This window comes from Erinaceus europaeus, chromosome 20 (assembly GCF_950295315.1).
Source record: "Erinaceus europaeus chromosome 20, mEriEur2.1, whole genome shotgun sequence".
Lineage (NCBI taxonomy): Eukaryota > Metazoa > Chordata > Mammalia > Eulipotyphla > Erinaceidae > Erinaceus > Erinaceus europaeus.
This window is the reverse complement of record NC_080181.1, coordinates 55,440,072-55,461,261: the sequence shown is the minus strand read 5'-3', so window position 1 is coordinate 55,461,261 and position 21,190 is coordinate 55,440,072. Positions and strand designations below refer to the sequence as shown.

The 21,190-nt window shown below is 49.1% G+C and overlaps 1 protein-coding gene across 1 annotated transcript in view; it reads right to left on the bottom strand.

Annotated features, from left to right (window-relative positions):
- Positions 1 to 21,190, bottom strand: part of ABHD2 (abhydrolase domain containing 2, acylglycerol lipase) — an 83,790-nt gene that overhangs the window by 7,125 nt on the left and 55,475 nt on the right. Inside the window, exons 6-10 of the mRNA XM_007516759.3 lie at positions 10,896 to 11,079; positions 6,700 to 6,792; positions 5,397 to 5,507; positions 2,520 to 2,589; positions 595 to 679 (exon numbers count right to left, since the gene is read on the bottom strand). Coding sequence (XP_007516821.1) covers positions 595 to 679; positions 2,520 to 2,589; positions 5,397 to 5,507; positions 6,700 to 6,792; positions 10,896 to 11,079 — 543 coding nt within the window. The remainder of the gene's footprint in view (positions 1 to 594; positions 680 to 2,519; positions 2,590 to 5,396; positions 5,508 to 6,699; positions 6,793 to 10,895; positions 11,080 to 21,190) is intronic.

Sequence of the window (21,190 nt, the reverse complement as noted above, 5' to 3'; positions counted from 1 at the left end):
TTCTGCTGGGTGCACCCAGCACTGCCCCTCCCCTGGAGATGGTTATCTCTGAGAGGCTGAAGCTTACCTTAAAGCTGCTAGTCATGTTAAGAGCCGCCTGCACATGCTAGGTGGCCATCCTGAGAACTGCTCAGCTGGATGGAGCCTGAAGCTCTGAGTCCATGCTTGGGCTAGTTCCCATGTGGGCTAGGAAAAGCTGCTAGTGAGAGCGTGTGTGATGTTCTCAGAGCAGAGCACAGGCTGTCTGTCACAAGAGGCAGCAAAAATGGATTTTTTGTTGTTGTTTGTTTGCTTTTCAGGTCACATTATAAGTTTAAATGGCTATTTTGTTAACACTTTCAGACTTAAGGGAATTGTACCCTGAGACAACACTTTCACTTTCATGCTAGGGGACTCCCCAAACCCTGTGGGGCTTTGAATCTAAATGCCTTCACGTGACAGGTCCTGAGAAAACTAGGCTGCCCGGGAGTCCTGCCACGTGTGGTCCTTCTCCACAGGAGCTGGTCTCCAGGAGGTGACAGCAGGGAGCAGGTGACAGGATTTGCTGCAGCAACACACCGAGTGACTGAGGGAGCTGCAGGCAGAATCACTCACCTGAGAGAGATTTTGGAATGTTCAGGAGACTCTCATGCACCAAGGGGTCATCGGCTGCATTAACCAGCATGAGAGGCACATAAATCTGCAAGAGGAGAGCAGAGCAGGATGAAGCCACCTGCTCCCCTTTTTTAGACCCCACTGATTCAAGACAGATTTCCATGTTTACTGCTTAGGCTGCTCAACAGCTGGGCTAAGAATGCTTGGCAGGGGCAGGAATTAGAACTGCTGCCGTGATTCTGCCGGACCGGCATCCTAGATGGCTACACGCTTTGACGGTGTGGAACGAACTGTCTGCTGCTTGTCAGCAAAATACTGTGCCGTCAGTGTTCCACATAGGCTGTGACTTTCAGAAAAAAAGACTCCACACAGAGTTAGGTACAGGGGACAAGTAGGGGCTGACCCCGAAAAGCACAAGCCTGAGTGTCCATGAGGCCCCCAGAGGCCCTGGGACTGAATGGGAGCACCCTGGACAGCACCAAGGGAACTCCATCAATGGGGAAGTGGTGCCTCTCGTCTTTCTCTCTAGCTGTCTCTCCTCTAAGTATATAAAATAAAAAATTGGGCTTGAGATAAACAAGCAATATTTTTCTCATTTAAGGTTCATTCTGTATTATTTAAAAAAATGTTAGGTACACAGTCATTCAGTTTATGTTGTGGGGAAGAAAGATGGAGCAGGCTTGACTCCAGACATAGAAGCCTCTCTGAGGTTGAAGACAGGAGCAGCTGGAGGAGAGCAGGAGGCTCTGGCTGGTTGATCCAACACCCTTTTAAGCAAAACAGTTATCTCCGTGTCCATTTTCATGGAGGTGGGCTGACAGAACAGCAGCATTTAGGCATCCATGGCTCCCTGACCAGGACGATGCAGGCTCAGCTGGAGCTCACTGCATAGTGAGCATAGTGTCTTTCTCTCTTCCTCTTTCAGGAGATATATTTAAGAGGGAGGAAGAGAGAACCAGAGCATCATTACTTTGGAACTGGCAATGCTGGGGATGGAATTCAGGACCACCTGCTTGACAACCCAGAGTTTTATCTACTGGTTTCTGTGATGGCTAATGTAACAGGTGGCAGGGCTGGATTCTTGGTTTTCTGCTTTGGCTAGGAGCGTGGAGATCCAACCAGCAAGCACTCACTGCAGGGATAAATGGCAAGTCCTGTGTTCGAGGGAGAAGAGACTGGCATGGTGGTGATTTATGTGGGAGTGAGGGTTCAGCACAGACTAAATTTAATGATCTGTAGCTGCTAAAAATGACACTAAAATAAGTCAGTCCCCACGTTGCCAGCAGACATGTCCTGAGCACTCTGACATGGAAACACATCTGCTTTACTGTGAATCTGAGATGATGGTAGGAATTTTGAGTTATGTGTCCCAGGCATCACACAAAGTTGCAAATGGGATCTAGTTTTTTTTTGAAAAAGTGAGAGGGGATAGAAAGGGAGAAAGCTAGACACCTACAGACCTGCCAGACCACTTGTGAAGCGACCCCTGCCCCCCGTAGGTGAGGAGCTGGGGGCTTGGACAAGGATTCTTGTGCGGTTCCTTGGGCTTCGTACTACGTGCACTTACCTGGTGCACTACCACCCAGCCCCCCAGGATCCAGGATTATAAGGAAACTGCACAGGTCTCCTCTAAGGAGGCAGGGAAGGCACCAGGCAGGGTTCTACTGTCAGAGAAAACTAGAAGGAAAATCAGGTTTTGCAGGAATTTTAAGGCTTGCACATAAACACGAGAGCAAACAGGTCCTGCATTGCCCAGGGCTGGCTCTGGGAGGCCACAGAGGGACAGGGTCTGATCAACAACTGGAGCGACTGGAGCCAGATTTGGGCTCAACTTTCTTCCAGCAAGGGTGTTTTGGAGAGACACCTGTCACAGCAGCTGTGAAGCTGTGCGCTGTGTGTGCCCTTGGGGTGGGGGTTGTACTCACCCTGTGCAGGTACCTCATGCAGCTCTCCTCCTCGTAGTATTCCTTCAGGGAGGTGTAGCCATGGAACTTCCTGCACACACACATGAAAAGAGAAGGGAAAGGTCAAACAGCCCTCATCACAAGACGAAAACACCGGTGGATTTATTATGCTTTGGTGCCTGGCTTCAAACACTGTGAGCCTTAGGCAACGGGTTTCACTCCTCTAAATCACTCTTCTGTGACAGGATGCTAAGGACGGGACATTCCTCAGTGGCGCCATGAGAGGGCACTAAGGTGCTTATGAGCTCAGAGTCAGGCCCAGTTGTCATCTCTGACAATGATTAGTGGATGTTACATCTTCCAAGGCAGCATAAAGTCAGATGTCAGTGCAGACACTAAGACACTGAAATTCAAGGGCATTCAGTAGAATTATTCCTGTGCAGTAACCCATACCACCATGACCTGGAATGAAATCTGCTTTGGAGAGCAGGGATGAGGCAGGGATTTCAAGTTTCCCATTCTATCCCGTGGAGCTGTTGCCAGGAACTGATTTTCCCCAGAAGCTTCCAGGAAATTCCTACAGGCTAGCTCTGCTATGGGCTCTGAGAGTGTGGGCACCAGGGAGCCTGAAGCTCTGAAGCCTGTGGCCTGAGGAGCTCTGAAAACCCCAAGGCTTTGGAATGGCAGCAGGGAGGTGGGGAGAGTTACTCCACTCTGACTAGGGTCTCTGTGATAGGCTGCCTTCCCCCACACTGTGGTCTTAGTGGAATTAGTCCCTTTGTGGTCTCAGAGGGAAAGAGATACCCTCCAATACCTGCCCAAACTGGTTACAGCCATGAAAACTGCTAAACTTCAGTGAGGTTCTGGGGCAACTAAATCATCCTCCTTGGGGCTTAAAGTGCTCAGAAGATGAATGGGAAACTGAATCAAATATTTGTTTCCCTCACTAGGCACCACAATAAAATGGTACACTTCTCCTCTTTCTTTCTTCCTTTCTTTCTTTCTTTTGGGTACATTCCTTCTTAAGTGAGGATAGGTAAAAAACTCATTCTCATCTTTTGAACATACCAACAGTTTCCTAGTTTCTATTTCCTTTAACTTTGGTCAGGTCTATGTCAAGATTACTTGGTACAAGAAAGTTACTGCACAACACAACAATGGCCACCTCAACATGCTTCACTTCAGACTGTGTCCAGAGACTTCACGTGTGGAATGACAACCCTTCAGCTTCATTACTCGGGTGAGACCTTTCCTTTCATAGTACACTCTAATTCCATCCCAGGTGGTTCACTTTCTAACAAAGTCCCCAAACCTAGATATAGACCAGGTTCTGTGAGAGAGAGCATATGTTCACACGTATCCATAAACTAGTGCAAAATATATACTTGAAAGCAGAAGTACACTAGAGTTTACAGTGAGTACCCCCCTAACACTTCCTCTCCACTATTCCAAGCTTTGGGTCCATGATTGCTCAACAATTTGTTTGGCTTTGTATGTTAACTCTCTTTTCAGTCACCAGGTTCCAGATGTCATCAGGATGCTGGCCAGGCTACCCTGGACTGAAGACCCCACCAATGTGTCCTGGAGCTCAGCTTCCCCAGAGACTCACCCTACTAGGGAAAGAGAGAGGCAGACTGGGAGTATGGACCGACCAGTCAACGCTCATGTTCAGCGGGGAAGCAATTACAGAAGCCAGACCTTCCACCTTCTGCAACCTACAGTGACCCTGGGTCCATGCTCCCAGAGGGCTAGAGAATGGGAAAGCTATCTATCAGGGGAAGGGGTGGGATATGGAGATTGGGTGGTGGGAATTGTGTGGAGTTGTACCCCTCCTACCCTATGGTTTTGTTAATTTATCCTTTCTTAAATAAAAAAAAAAAAGTTACTGCAGTGCCATAAGAAAGAAGTATAGACGCAGGCCTTAAGGTCAGTAGCTGCTAATCTATTGGATGGATACTAGTCTGCTGTAGCCCATGCCTAGAGCTATCAAATGATCGTTAGTTAACTTGTGTTTTTTCAAGAGGAGAAGGTCAGAGATCAACCTGACCCATTGCAGCCAAGACTGTCGCCAGTCAGAAGGGAGTGTCCCCCTGGAAAGAGGACGCCATCAGGGCCTTGGCTTCAGGAGAAGAGGAAATAGGGAGTGAGTGGAGCTTGAGTATTACACTGCCTTCTACCACACACTCTGTCCTTGTGGGAAACACACACAGCTCTCCCTTTTAGTCCATGTGCTTTTACTTTGGAAGAAACAGCGACAGGTATAAGTACAGAGCACTGCTCAGCTCTGGTTTGTGGTGGTGCGGGAGATTGAACCTGGGACTTTGGAGCCTCAGGCACTCGAGATTCTTTGCATAACCATTATGCTATCTACCCTCCACCCACTTTTTTTTTTTTAATCGAAGCACTGCTCAGCTCTGGCTTATAGTGGTATGGGGGATTGAACCTGGGATTTTGGAGCCTCCAGCGTGAGAGTCTCTGCATAACCATTATGCTATCTACCCCTGCCCAGTACACAGCTTTTTTTTTTTTTTTTTTTTACTGTGGGGTATATGCAGATATATGACACCTGCCCTGTCCTGCTGTGCATAAGGCTTGAGAGGGCAGAGGGAGGACCATGGGTAACTGGGCATGTGTGTCTGGGCCCCCTGCTCCTCAGGGTCTCTGATGGCAGCACAGGTGCAGCATGAGGGCTCAAATCCTCCTCCTGTCTTCCAAGAGACACCGGAAATTTAGATTTTTCTGCGAAACCTTCAACTCTGGAACAATGGATAATTATGCAAAGAAAAAAAAACAACCCCAACAAAGTCCTTAACACTACTGTGGACAGAGGAAGTTCCCTGTATTGGGCCAGACTGGCCTGGCACCCCACCCTGCAGCCTGCTCTGGAGGGCGGCATACCTCATCACGTTGTCATCAATCTGCATCAGGGACGTGGCGGTGTACAGGCGGCTCAAGTCTGTGTCCTCCAGGCTCTGGGGTTTTCTAACGTGGTCACCAAAAAGAGCTTGCCTGGAATGAGACACACAAGAAAACAAAAGAAAGCAGGTGATCAACCAAGTCACACTGCCCACCTGGAGCATCTCTCAGGGTTATTTCTCCATAACGAGTGATGAGTGAGTGGCTGGGGAGGTGGCCCACAGGGTAGACTGCCTGCCTTGCATGCTTGGGGTCCTGAGTTTAAGCCCCAGAAGTGCAGGATTCTGAGCAGGGGCCAACAGAATGAGCCATTTTTTTTAAAAAATGCGGTTCAGGTGGTGAACACAGGGTCTCACACATGCACAACACTGCTGAATCACCTCCCCTGTACATTAAAAAAAAAAAAAAACCAAAAAACTATACACACACACACACACACATACACACACACACACACACACACACACACTTTTTTTTTTTTCCTCCAGGGTTACTGCTGGGGCTCAGTGCCTGCACTAGGAATCCACTGTTCCTGGAGGCCATTTTTTTCCATTTCTGTTGCTCTTGTTGCTGTCATTATTATTGTCATTGCTGTTGTTGTTGTTGGATAGGACAGAGAGAGAAATGGAGAGGGGAGGGGAAGACAGAGAGGGGGAGAGAAAGACAGACACCTGCAGACCTGCTTCACCGCTTGTGAAGAGACCCTGCTGCAGGTGGGGAGCCAGAGGCTCGAACTGGGATCCTTACGCTGGTCCTTGCGCTTCGTGCCATGTGTTCCTAACCCACTGCGCTACCACCCGACACCCACACTTTTTTATTTTTTAAGATAGAGGAGGGAGAAACACTGAAGCACTGCTCCACCATGCATTATGCTCCCCCCGGTGCTGTCCATGGTGCTCCCTTGCAGTGCCAGGGCTTGAACCTAGGGCCTCAAGCATGTACTCTACCCAGTGAATTACCCCTCAGTCCCAGGAGAACCATTCTGGATCTCCAAGCATAAGAACAACCTAGGGAGAAAGGCTCCGGAGCAACTATCAGCCAGTCTCTAGACTGTGGGAAGGAGAGGTGCTGAAGGGCTGTCTCCTCTGGGGCTATGGGGAATCATGAGAGCTGAGAGCGACTGGCTGGGTTGGCAGACTGGGGCAAGATTCTACCCAGATCACAAAGATGGGCCGGCGATCTGCACTGGCTCTGCATTTTCTGTTTTTCTGGTGAGGGGGAGTTTGGGTGTCGAGTGGCCCTGACAGAAGCTGGGCAAAGGTGTCCCTGGGAGGCAGCAGCACACCTGTGTGACAGGATGATCTTCTTCATGTTGTCAGCCATGAGGAAGTTGTAGAAGCGCCGGCACTGGTCCCACTGCATGAAGGTCTCCTGGGCCCTGCAAGGAGCAAAGCAGTGTAAGCGCCAAAGGGTCACTCTATCTATGCACAGGTGCACCCCCAGGCCTGCAGGGACAGAGGGATGGCTCAGACATCCCTGGGTGGGATGCCGGCCAAGGCAGGAGGTGGGCACTGAGGCTGGAGGGAGCTGCAGGGAGGTCACTATCTGTGGCACATCCAGCTTGAGAGGGCAGCTACCCGCCTGGCTGGGCTGGTGACAAGAGCGGGCAGGGGATGGCACTCAAACTGGGGGGAGATGGTCACCCCCCAATCCTTATTAGGGTATTCCCCTCTGGAGGGTCATTCCAGGAATCAGGTTGCTGAGTTACAGGCATGTACTATACACTTGTTTTTCCATTTTAAAAGTTAATAAGACAACAATCCTCGCAGATGAGCCCTTTGGTCAGCTTCAGTACCAAGTGGTGGGAAAGTCAACGACCTCCTCAGTCGGACGCTGCCAGCAGGTTTAAGTCTACAGTCAACAGGTTTCTCCCTTTTGCTGTGCTCTGATACAAACTAAAGGCCAAGTCATTTATTTGTAGGTTTTTCTTTTAATATTTATTCCCTTTTGTTGTCCTTTTTTTGTTGTTGTTGTTGTAGTTATTGTTGTCGTCGTTGGATAGGACGGAGAGAAATGGAGAGAGGAGGGGAAGACAGAGAGGGAGAGAGAAAGACAGACACCTGCAGACCTGCTTCACTGCCTGTGAAGCGACTCCCCTGCAGGTGGAGAGCCGGGGGCTTGCACCGGCATCCTTACACCAGTCCTGCGCTTTGTGCCACCTGCGTTTAACCCGCTGCGCTACCCCCCGACTCCCTATTTTTTAGTTTTATTTATGTCATTGGAGAATGAAGCCAGGATTTCACATGAATGATGCTGCTAGGTGGCTTCTCTGACCCAAATTTCTAGTATAGTTTATTACTGTTGTTGTTATTATAGTTGTTGTTGTTATTCGTAGTAGAGGGAGAGACAGGCACAGAGAGGAGACGCCACAGCACCACTCGACCATCCCTGGTGCTATCTGAGTTGCTCCCACGTGATGCCAGACTGGAACCCAGAGCTTCACGTGTGGTGAGGCATGTGTTCTATCAGCTGAGCTCTCTCCTGGCCCCTCAAAGTGATTTTACAGCTCTTTAATTACAAACCAGATTTGACAAAAGCCCCACTCTCTGGAAGGACTTTACCATTTGGCAGGAATAGTGGGGCCTGGCCTCTCCTGCAGCAGGAAGGGCCTGCTGGATCATCAGGATTTCAAGGAGGCTGGGGCTGGGGATCTGCAGCTTTCTCTCTGGTCCTCTCACGGACCTTGTCACTGGCCTGGGTACTGCGCTGCTGTCTCCTCACTCTCCCTCCCTGCAAAAACCACTTTATACTTGACCAAGAGCCTCCTTGGCATCCACAGGCTTGGCATGCAACCTTTTGTGACATGATATCTATTTTCTGCTTTGTAAACATGCCCCGGCTGTCATTCAGAACTTATCTCTGACACCCAACCCCCAATCAAAAGCCGGCTTTTAAACTGTAGCATTCGTGGAAGATACTGCAATACAAGCTTGTGAAGAACTGCTTTTTTTTCTTTTTAATTTCTTCATTGGGGATTAATGGTTCACAGTCGTCAGTAAAATGCAATAGTTTGTACTCGTGTAACATGTCCCAGTTTTTTATTTTATTTTATTTATTTATTCCCTTTTGTTGCCCTTGTTGTTTTATTGTTGTAGTTATTATTGTTGTCGTTGTTTGGATAGGACAGAGAGAAATGGAGAGAGGAGGGGAAGACAGAGAGGAGGAGAGAAAGATAGACACCTGCAGACCTGCTTCACCGCCTGTGAAGCGACTCCCCTGCAGGTGGGGAGCCGGGGTTCGAACCGGGATCCTTATGCCGGTCCTTATGCTTTGCGCCACCTGCGCTTAACCCGCTGCGCTACAGCCCGACTCCCCAACATGTCCCAGTTTTCCAAACAACAATTCAACCCCCACTAGGTCGTCCTCTGTAATCATATACCAGGACCTGACCTTTTACTTTGCTGCAACAGAAGACCTGCTTTTATTCTTTCCTCTCTGCTCCACGAGGACAGGGGAGGTCTGCCCTGTTCACGGCTGTGCTCCTTGCCCACTAGGGAATGAGTAAGGCCCAGTAAGCCAGCAAATAGATCGATCCTCTGGGCTCTCCCACTCCCTCTCTCACCCCTTCTGGCCATGATTTACCACATCATCTCTTTTTCTTTTCTTTTATTATTTTTACAAAGATGTATTTAATGAGAGAGAGAACACAAGAGTGAGAGAGGTCAGGACACTGCTCAACCTATCAGGGCTTGAATCTGGGACCTCTGGGCCTCAGGCAGGCAACCCTGTGCTTTAATGCTAAACTATCATCCTGGCCTGTGGATGAATTTGAGATACAGATCTTCACAGCAGCGGTTCAAATGTCCACTGCCAGAGAGGAAGGCCGTGTGCTGAGGGGCCAGGCATGTTAGAGCCACTTGGACCCTCCCCCATGGCATAGCACATAATTCCAAGCTGGTGTGGCAGCAGCTACCCTGCAAACTACACAAGCTCCAAGCTGGCTCTGGCTGGAGGGGAGGGAGCTGCTGGGTCAAGAAGCCAAAGGGAGGAAAAGATGGGACTAGCGGTTCTCTACACTCAACCCAAAGGGATTTACCAGAAGCTTGAGCTCCCACGTGGCCCCTGCCACATGCCGCCACCATCCCGTACTGAAGAGCTCAGCGGCTTGACGCCTTGGCAGGAAGAGAAAGGTTACACTGGTTTAATGGCAGAAGCTGTCCTGTGGTAAGTAGAGCTCAGTGAAATGTTGGGGGGATCCATGCCCTGTGCCGCAGCCCTACACACTGAGGCCGGGGGACTTTCAGACCCAGGGGCCAACAGCAGTGTAGTGCTAGTTCCCAGTGCTCCCAGGGGCCAAGCTGGGCTTCTCCTGCTGAACAACGAGGACGTGGAAAGTCTATTGATAAGTCTGAAAAGCTCTGAGGTCTCAGGGAACTCTGGCCTGTGTCTACACCTCGCTTATTCGACTTCCCTGGCTTCAGGAATCTTTGCTTAAACAGGTTCGCCAAACCAGCTGGTGGTGTGTCCTGTGAACAGCAGGTGGCGCTGCTGCAGCAAGTGGAAAGAGGTGGAAAGAAGACACTGCAGTGAAAAACAAACATGTTCTCCCTCTCAAATCCACTCACTGTAACTTCACAGCGATCGTTTAGGAGGGGGCTTGAGTAGGTCCTGCTTGACAGGACTGCTGAAAACTGGGCCATTTGCAGGGCAGAGTAGGTAGGATCCCTGGCCAGGGCCTCTGTTTGCCCCTGTGGTGTTCCAGGAGGGACACGTCTGATTCCTAAACGGCTAGACACTTCTAGTCATGCCAAGATAAAGGAGTGTGTCCTTTTAGCTGGCTCCCCAGAGCACAAGGGGGAGTGATGGGAAGTTCTCCCTCAAGAAGAGCAGGGCATCCCCCCCTTCTGTAGTTTTAGAGCTGGAGGAACTACTAACATCAGAAGCCACCTGTGTTGTGTCTAAATGCAGATTCCTGGGCTCACATCCTGGGTTCAGGAATAAGAATTTCCAGGGCTGGGGTCCTAGAAACTGAATGTTTTTAAACATGATCTCCCATGTGATTTGGGGGAATAAACTGAGGAAAAGGTATCTTTTATTTAAATCCCAACTCCCCCCTCATACATTTTGACTATGGAGGTGGAGGGGGAGAAGGAGTGACAGGGAGGAGGAGAAGATTTCTATAGATCCCCCAGAGCCCCGAAGTCACTTCCCAAAACTCTGAGAACTGGGTTTACCAGGCTCCTGCATCTTTTCAGAGGCTTATGGCTCTGCCAATCTCCTGGGTCTGCACAGAGGAAGTCACCTCCCAGAGACTCCCTAGAGACACAGTGTAGTGTCCCCAAGTGGCAGGGGTTTGGCTTGTCCAATGACAGATCTTGTCCCCAAACACGCTGCCTATTGGATGGAAGGAAGCTGATACAGCAAGCAAAACAAGGTGAAGCCAAGACTCAGAGTTCTTCTGGGTCTTCACAGCACACTCTTCCTGGGCAGTTTTGTCACCAAGGAGGGGCTGGGAGGAAAGGTTTCAGGGGGCTCACTCACCTCAGTGCGCTGTAGCCCTGGCACACACTGACACAGCACAGGACCCGGTCCTGGTTGGCTTGAGTCTCCCCCAAGTATTTGCACACGATGTTGCCCCCTAGGCTGAAGCCCACGACCACCAGCTGGGTCAGAGGGTATGTCCTCTTGATGTAGTTGACCATGGCCCCAAACTCCCAGGTGCAGCCTGTGGGCAGAGAGGCAGGTATGCATAACTGTCTGACTTACATTCAACATACAACTTGCAACTTGGCCAGCTTATTTATTTTAGAGGGACTGGAGCACCACTCTGTGGTAGTGGGGACCAAACCTGGGACCTCATGCTTGTTAAGTCCTGCACTTTATAGCCCAGGTCACTGGACTCCACTCTTTTTTTTTTTTTCTCTCCAGGGTTATTTCTGGGCTCGGTGCCTGCACCATGAATCCACCGCTCCTGGAGGCCTCCCCCCCCCTTTTTGTTGCCCTTGTTGTTGTAGCCTCGTTGTGGTGATTATTATTGCCATTGTTGATGTTGTTCATTGTTGGACAGGACAGAGAGAAATGGAGAGAGGAGAGTAAGACAGAGTGGGGAAGAGAAAGATAGACACCTGCAGACCTGCTTCACTGCCTGTGAAGCGACTCCCCTGCAGGTGGGGAGCCAGGGGCTCAAACCGTGATCCTTACAACGATCCTTGCGCTTTGCGCCACATGCACTTAACCCACTGTGCCACCGCCCGACCCCCGATTCCACTCTTTTAAGTGCAACCAAGAGTGGAGAGAATGTGAGCTGCAGGGATTGCTATGGAATCCAAGATGCAGAGAGATAGGGAGGGAGAGGGAGGGAGAGGGAAAGAGAGAGAGAGAGAGGAAGAAATAGGTAGAGTGATATGGGGAAGAGGCAGACACTTCTCTTTGGCGACCTGGAGAGAACAGCTCCAGTGGAATAGGAGGCTGGCACCAGCAGTCATGAGGGGAAGCACATGTGCCATGTGGGTGGGCATGTGGAGCCAGCCTCGAGGCTCCGGGAGACTGAAGTTGCTTTTCAGGGGGTGCAGGAGCCCAGACACAGATGTGAGCAGAAACCAGGGCCCTCTCAGGACTAGTGCTCAGACTACAAATTGAGACTCTTCCCTGCAGACAGTGACTCACAGTGACGAGAAAAAGAACTAAGGGCATGCTATTTACAGGCTTTTGTTGTCAGCGTTGGGGAAAGAGAAGACAAACTGTAGTCCAGGGGGATGGCCAGGGAACTCTGGGGGACTGGGGTTGAGTAGTGTTGGTGATGTAAGGGCAGTGTGCTGAGGGAGGTGGGCCATTCAGAAGCACAGAGAAGAGAGGTCCACATGGAGAGGGTGTTTGGGGCCCGTGTGCCCAAGGGCCTGAGCTCATCTGGTGAGCCCTGGGGAAGCTGGTGAAGTCATGTTCTGTCCCCACTCCGCTAAGAAGAGAAAATTATAAATAACAGGGGCCAAGTGGTGGCTCAGAGGAAATTAGTGTCTGCTTGATCACAAGTCTACACAAGCCATGGGGATTTATTTATTTATTTATTTATTTATTTATTTATTTATTGCCTCCAAGGGTTACTGCTGGGGCTCAGTGTCTGTACTACGAATCCACTACTCCATTTTCCCCATTTTTGTTATTACTGTTGTTATTATTGCTATTATTGTTGGATAGGACAGAGAGAAACTGAGAGAGGAAGCAAAGACAGGGGAGAGAAAGACAGACACTTGCAGACCTGCTTGACTGCCCGTGAAATGACGACCCCCCCCAACAGGTGGGGAGCCGGGGCTCGTATCAGGATCCTCGCACTGGTCCTTGACTTTGTGCCATGTGCGCTTAATCTGATGCGATACCACCTGCTCCCATTTATTTATTTATTTATTTATTTATTTATTTATTTATATTGCACAAATCTAGACACCTTGACTGGCTTTTTCAAGTGTTAAGCTGCAATTTCTTGTTTAAATGAACTTTCAGGGTCCAGGAGATAGTTTGCCAAGTGCCTTGTTATGTAAGAGGTTATGGGTTCGGGCCCTGGCACCAGGTGAGAAAAACATGGATGGTGGTGAGGTGTCTCTCTTTTCTCTATCATTTCCTCTGCCCTATCACCCTCTTTCAAAATAATAAAGAATAGAAAAGTTGGGCTCAGGAGGCTGCTAAGTACTATTGTGCAAGTGTGAGGCCCCGAGTTCACTCTCTGGTACCACATCAAAAACCAAACCACCACCACCACCACCAACAACAACAAACACTTATCTCTTAGTTAAAAACATTTTTTTTAAAAGGATTTTGGTAGAATATACATAATGCTTACAACGATGACAAGTCTCAGTCTCTCACCCTTCACTCCTTTGAGGCCCATCTCTCGAGATTCGGGTTTAAGACTAATACATGAGGCCTCAAGCAGATGTGCAGATGTCGCTGGGGCAATGACAATACTCAGGTCTGCTACACAGCTGACGAGTAATCACAGCTAATCGTGCTGGCACTTCGGGAGCTCCAATTTAATTAAAGCCCAACGCATCTGATCTGGATAACGGGCCAGCCAGCCCTAGCCGCAGGACAAGCTGCTGGGTGTTTTGTCAAGAGCTGCCATCTCTCCCAGGGAGGGGTGGGGGGAGACGATGCAAGGACAGGGCCCAGCTCCAGGGTCAGTCGCTGGTGGCCTCAGGGTCCTTTCAAGGTCACTACCCTCACTGTCTGGGAGCCCCCACCTCCTGGAGCTTCAGCAGTCCCGTTTCTTAATGCTAGAAGGATTGTGGTGAGGGTCTACGCATTCGATCCTTTCGGATTAGCACTGCTAACAAGAGTTCAGCACCTGATCTTGACGTGGCTTTTTAAAAACAGCATGAAACAGGAGACGGTGACCACCACCCCAGGGTTACATGCTAGGAATAGGAAATTCTGTTCCCTGAAGTTCTCACACCTGAAGAAAGTAAAGGCCAAGGCTGCCTGGAAGCCACTACAATGCCTCACTCCTTGCTGCTGATGGGAACTTGGAAACAGAGACTTGAGATGAAAGGACACAGAACAAAAGCAGCTTCCGGCCCATGTTGGCGGAGGTTCTTTTTTTCTCATCAGCCACAGAACAAAACCCCGTAGCTCAAAATGTCATTATTTGAGGACCTGCTGTGTTCCAAAGCCACTTTCCCCAAGTGGCAGCACTGTGACTAAGCAGGTTCAGAGCACCCCAGAGTGGGGTGTTTCACATGGAGTCATTTCTGTACCCTCCATGTCAGTCTGGGCTGGACACTGGGCACCTGTGCTAGGAGGGAAGGAAGCTGGAAGCACATGGCACAAACAAGGCCCCACGACCCTGGACAAGCAAGGGGGAAGGGAGCAGGTCCATCCCTAAATCTCTCTCCCACTAAGTGGGACTCAAGACAAAACTCTGGAGGCTCCCTGGCAGGTGGGTAACAGTCTGAAGCCTGGCAGCACCTCTTACATGCAGAGTGACGGCGTGTGAGTCATTTCTGAGAGCTGGGGACTGCTGCTGCTGCTGAGCTGAGTCACTGGGAAGAGAAGAGCTGCAGAAATCAAGAGGCGAGCCCGTCTACATCTTGGTGGGCTGGGCTTTATCTCTGGCACAAGGGCTTTCTGTCTCGGCAGGGTGGGGACACCCGTGCTGTCCCGAGTCTCCTCCCTGCCCGCAGGCCCACGCCCCCCCCCCCCCCCCGAGGGTCCGGGCTGCGTCAGTGCCACAAGATGCTCCGCAACCGCGACGGTCCCCACGGGTATGGTGGCAGCTGTGAGGCGACCACCCCGAGCCCAGGGTGTCGGACCCCCTCACGTCCCCGCCTGCCTTCGTGGGGGCCTGGGGCGGCTTCCAGGTCTCTGGCGTACAGGCCGGGCGCCCAGGCTTGTGCTCGGGGACAATCAAGGTTCTGGCCCCCAGAGCCTCAGGCTTTGGGACCCTGGCGTCCCCCACAGCCCCATCCTCAGGGACCCCGTCAGCCTTGTCCTCAGGGATAAACGCCCCGGGTCCAGGAGGGAAGCTCCGGGCTCCAGCGCATCCCACAGAGCCCCAGGGACCGAGCACGACCCCAGCAGCCGACCACACTCTGACACAAAGAGCTTTCCAAGGTGCACTTTCAGATGGTCTCATCAGACATCTAATACCTACAAGCACCCCACTCTGCGAGAAGTCTCCTCTCATCCTGAGTGCCAGGGCTGCTATGCTTCTACAGGATTCCCCCCCCTCTCCCCGCTGGCCGGGCTCTGCCTCAGATCCATCCCCTGATGGTTTACTGAGATGTTACAGCTTCTGCAAACCTGTCACCTCCACCTATCCACCAACTATTCCTCCTCAGTCAGTGTGACTGTCCCCTGACCTGCAAAGGAATTCTGGCGCTCTGGGTGTGGTCTGAATCAGCTGAGACTGATGAAAGAGATGAAAAGTTTACAGCAACATCTAGTTCATAATTTAGTCAATACCTTCAAGTTGGGGAGTAGAAACAGCTCGGCACTAGTGATGGGGCAGTGAGAGTACTTTGGTGTCTCTCCCTCCCTCTCTTCTCCCCTCTATCTCTATGTGGAATAAAAAAAAAAAACTGGGCTAGGACGACTACTTGATGGTACTGTGGAGATGCAAGGCCCTTGGTTCATTCTTTGGCACTGCACAGAAAAATTAAAAATCAATTAAACCACTGTCTGCACTCCCTATGGTGAGATGGCTGGGGTCATAAGTGTGTTTGTTCACTGTGTGACAGTGAAGGTGACCACATATGGTCATTTATCTGAGCACAGCCTGGAGTCTGTCTGTTGGTCTGATGCAGTTATCACCGAGGCCCACTGTCACTCTTAAAAGTGACCCCATTTGGTCTAAGTCTGACGCCTTCTCCCCAGACAATACCTTTAGCCCATCTGTATGTCAGCTGTCAGGCTCAGGCAAGAATTAGTAAAGTCATGGCCCCTTGAAATATACTTGAAATAGACCTCCTGACTCTTCCCAAAATGGAGACCCCAAATCTCATCTCCTATATTCTTACCACTAGGTTCCAGATTATTAAACAATTTGCAGATGACCTCACCAGTGTGTCCTGGAACCCCACCTTTCCAGAGTTCTACCTCACTAGAGAAAGAGAGAAACAGGCTGGGAGTATGGACCAACCTGCCAACATCCATGTCCAGCAGAGAAGCAATTACAAACGCCAGACCTTCCACCTTCTGCACCCATAATGATCCTGGGTCCATACTCCTAGAAGGATCAAGAATGGGGGGTGTGTGTGACATAACACAGACCTTTGGTGGTGGGAATGGTGTTAATATACACTCCTATTATAGTCTCATAAATCACAATTTAATTAATATGAGAAGGAGAAATGGATCAAATGTCTCAAACTTTTTGATACATAGACCATAGCTCTGAGTATATGTTCCTTCCATCTAAGTACTTAAAGCTTCAAAGTGGTAATCAAACTGAATTTTGACAGTGGGCTGAAATTGTTAATACATTTATAATAATGACCTGTTCTTTGAAATATTAAGTCTCCCTAAAAACTTAGACCATGGAGAACAGAAGCAACTGGTGGCTTTATTTGGTAAGATACAGCTATATGTAAATAGCCCAATAGGACATAAATTATGGTGAGGTCTTGTATGATCTTAACAATGGGATTTTCAAAGTTAACCCACTTGCCAAATAATTTGGTTGTAGCAATAACTATCTTTTGCCTTCTAAACCCTTAAGACAGCAGGAACCCTCCCCTTTCTCAATAGAGCCTGTATTTCTCCCAGGCCTGGAACCTGTAGGGTGGGGCTCACTTTCTTACTTGCTTCTCTCAATTCATACCAACTGATCCTGCATCTGTTGATCCCAACCTAAGTGTTGCAAACAGTACCACCTCGGCATGGTCTCTGGACCGTGTCCAGAGACGTCAGGTGTGGAACATCAACCCTTCAGCTTCATTACTCTGCCACCAGGTTCCAGATGCTGCCATGTCAACCTGACTTCCCTGGGCAGACGACCCCACCAATGTGTCTGGGAGCCTCACCTCCCCAGATCCCCGCCCCACTAGGGAAAGAAAGGACAGACTGGGAGTATGGATCGACCTCCTAATGCCCATGTTCAGTGGGCAAGCAATTACAGAAGCCAGACCTAACACCTTCTGCATCCCATAATGACCCTGGGTTCATACTCCCAGAGGGATAAAGAATAGGGAAGCTATCAGGGGAGGGGATGGGGATGGGATATGGAGTTCTGGTGGTGGGAACTGTGTGGAAATGTACTCTTCTTATCCTATGGTTTTGTCAATATTTCCATTTTATAAATAAAATTATACATATATGAAAGCTTCCAATGGAGGGGATGGGATGCAGAACTTCGGTGGTAGGAACTGTGTGTAATTGTATTTCTCTTGTCCAACAGACTTGTCATTCATAATTAAATCAATAATAATTAAAAAAGACCCATTTGAGATGACATCTCTAAGCAAGTTCTCTAAGGCAGAGTTCTCCATCTAACCTTGAGGTTGCAAACGATTAGTTTAAAAACAAAAGTTCTGGGAGTCGGGCGGTAGCGCAGTGGGTTAAGTGCAGGTGGCACAAAGCGCAAGGCTCGGTGTAAGAACCCTGGTTCGAGCCCCTGGCTTCCCACCTGCAGGAGAGTTGCTTCACAGGCGGTGAAGCAGGTCTGCAGGTGCCTGTCTTTCTCTCCCCCTTTCTGTCTTCCCCTCCTCTCTCCATTTCTGTCCTATCCAACAATGATGACATCAATAATAACAACAATAAAACAAGGGCAACAAAAGGGAATAAATAAATAAATATTTTTTTAAAATTTCCAGTATTAAGCTCAGCTGGACATGAAAGAGTACCTCCTCTCAGTTCTCAGTTCAGTGTTGAATGAAAGAAAGTCAAGTGTTTGGAAATAAGGGGAAGGGCCCTCTTTACTGTTAAAACTCATAGGAAAAGGTCATTTAAATCACCATTTCCCAGGCTGCTATGTTGTTATTTTCAAGTCCTTATCCTATACAGAAGACTTTTAAAAATTCTCCATTTTCGCCCTTTGAGTTCTTTTTATTATTTTGCCTCCAAGCCTTTAAATTTTTATTTTATTTTACTTTTTTAGTGCCACCAGAGTTATAACTTGGGCTCTGTACTTGCACAGTGAAGTCACTGCTCCTGGAGGCTATTTCCTCCTTTTTCTCTCTTTCATTTGGTAGCAAGAGAAACAATGACATTGAAAGGGCAAGGGAGATAAAGAAGGAGAAAGAGAGACACCTGCAGCCCTGCTTCACAGCTTATGAAACGGCCCCCATGCAGGGGCTTAAATCCATGTGTGATCAATTGGGTGCACTACTGCCTAGCCCTGCTGCTGAAGCTCTTTGTACCTGTATGGTTTTCCTGCTTCCAGAAGACTCTCCCCTGCTCTCCCTGACCTTTTTAAAAAAAATTTTTAAATTTATTTTCCCTTTTGTTGTCCTTGTTGTTGTGGTTATTATTGTTGTTGTTGTTGATATCATCGTTGTTGGATAGGACAGAGAGAAATGAAGAGAGGAGGGGAAGACAGAGAGGGGGAGAGAGAGACACCTGCAGACCTGCCTGCAGGTGGGGAGCCAGGACTCGAACCGGGATCCTTACGCCGGTCCTTGCACTTTGTGCCAACTGCGCTTAATCCACTGCGCTACTGCCTGACTCTCTCTCCCTGACCTTTTTTTTTTTTTTTTTTTTTTAATTTAAGAAAGGAGACATTAACAAAATCATAGGATGGGGAGGTACAACTCCACACAATTCCCGCCACCCAATCTCTATATCCGGCCCCTCCCCACTAGCTTTCCCATTCTCTATCCCTCTGGGAGTATGAACTCAGGGTCGTTGTGGGTTGCAGAAGGTGGAAGGTCTGGCTTCTGGAATTGCTTCCCCACTGAACATGGGCGTTGACTGGTCGATCCATACTCCCAGTCTGCCTCTCTCTTTCCCTAGTAGGGTGGGGCTCTGGGGAAGCGGGGCTCCAGGACGCATTGGTAACAGGTAGAGAGAGAGAGAGAGAAATAGAAGAGAAACACAATAGAACTACACTACCACTTATGAAGCTTCCCTGTGCATGGCTTCTTATGTGGTGCTGGGAGCCTGAACTGCATGGTGAAGTCGTACTTTATAGAGCAATCTCTCTTTTTTTCACTCAGCACCTGAGTCTGATACTTAAGATCTGTTTATCTGCATTAATGAGGGTTAGAACTAGAGTATCACTCTAGCATATGTAGTGCTGAGCAGGAAACTTGGGACCTCAATGAGCAAGTCTGGTGCCCCGGGTTCTCTCTCTAGTCACTTTCTCATTCTTTCAAAGGTTTTATTATTCTCTGATTTGAGATCAGACTTACTGACCCTTTGTCACTTGGCTCTTCACTTTCTGGTCATAAAACTCCAAGGATAATACTAGAAACAAAGATGAGCATAGCCCCTGCTGTGGTTTCAGCTCATGTCCTGCTGGCAGACTTGATCCAGCTCTGCTCTGCTCTGCTCTGCACAGCGTTGCTGGCTGGCTGTGGAAATGAGGTATTTAGCTGAAGACAGACGATGGTGTGGAATGCCTCCCGGACTCACTGTTGTGCCGCTGACAATAACACTCATATTTGGAGCACTGACTGGGTTAGACATGCATTCACCCAATAGAGAGCAAGCCGGTATGTCCACTGGGCAGTGCCCAGACAAAGACCACACCCCTTAGACTAACTATGCTGCCAAAGATCTTCCGAATGCTACACCTCCCCTTATTTTCAAGCGTTAACCCCCTCCTTTTTTTTTTTTTTTGCATACCCCTCCTCCCCCCGGGTTTGGCACCTGGCATCTGTGTGATTCTACTGCTCCCAGAGCACTTTTTTCCTTCAACTTCAGACAGAGACAAAGAATTACCACAGCTCATGAAGCCTCTGCATGTGGTCGCTGGGGATCTGAACCTGGGTCCTCAAGTGTGAAGTGTGAGCTAGCTCCTGATCTGATCCACCGGAGTACCTTATTCAATCCCTTACATTATAGTGCCCAACTTCAGTAAGATATTTAAAAGACTAGCCATTATCATCCGTGTGGGTTCTAATCATCCTACCAGTAACCCAGTTTGCTTTTGTTCAGATTAACTAATGTCATTTGGCTTAATTTATCAAAACAGGACCACTGGGGGCTGGGTGGTGCTGCACCAGGTAAAGCACATTCCACACCATCGTCCGTCTTCAGCTAAATACCACATTTCCACAGCCAGCCAGCAACCCTGTGCAGAGCAGGGCAGAGCAGAGCAGAGCTGGATCAAGTCTGCCAGCAGGACATGAGCTGAAACCAGTCTTCACTTGCAGGAGGGAAGCTTCACAAATGGTAAAGCAGTGCTGCAGGTCTCTCTCCACCTGCTCCTACTCTATTTCTCTCTGTCTCTATCCAATAAATGAATACAAAGGGGGGTACTTAATATTTTCTTCTTTTAAAAAATATTTATTTATTCCCTTTCGTTGCCCTTATTGTTGACTTGTAGTAATTACTATTGTTGTCACTGATGTCGTTGTTGGATAGGACAGAGAGAGGAGGGGAAGACAGAAAGGTGGAGAGAGAAAGATAGACACCTGCAGACCTGCTTCACTGCTGTGAAGCGACAACCCTGCAGGTGGGGAGCCGGGGGCTCGAACCGGGATCCTTCTGCCAGTCCTTGTGCTTTGTACCACCTGCGTGTAACCCGCTGCGCGACCGCCTGATTCCCAGTTATTTTCTATTTAAAACAATGAGCAGTCTAGAAGGTGGTACAGTGGGCAGAGTGCCAGGTTTACACTCTTAAGGTCCTGAGTTCAATCTCCACTACTGCAATACACCAAAGTGATACTCTGGTTCTCTCATTAAAAAATCTTAAAATAGCGACAATCAAGAACTGGGTGACAGTTCACTTGAGAAGGCATCTGCTTTGCCACGTACAAGACTCAAGCTTAAGTCCATGGCTCTCATGGTGCTGTGGTCTCTATGTCTCTCAGACTTTATTTATTTGCCACTAGTGCTACAGCTGAGGCTTGGTGCCTGCCAACAACAAATCCTAGTGGACATTTTTTCCTTTTTTTCTTGATAGAGACAGAGAGAAATTGAGAGGGATGGGGAGATAGAGGAAGGAGTGGAAGAGAGACATCTCTAGCACTGTCTCACCACCTCCTGAAGCTTCCCCCTGCAGGTGGGCAGGCATCAGGGGCTTGAACCCAGGTCCTTATGTATGGTAATGTGTGCATTCCCAGGTGCGCCACCATTGGCCCCTCTGCCTCTTACTTTCTATCTGAAAAAGCTGGCTGGGTCAAGCAGTGGTGCACCTGATTGAGCGTGCATGTTACCAGGAGCGAGAATCTCGGTTCAAGCTC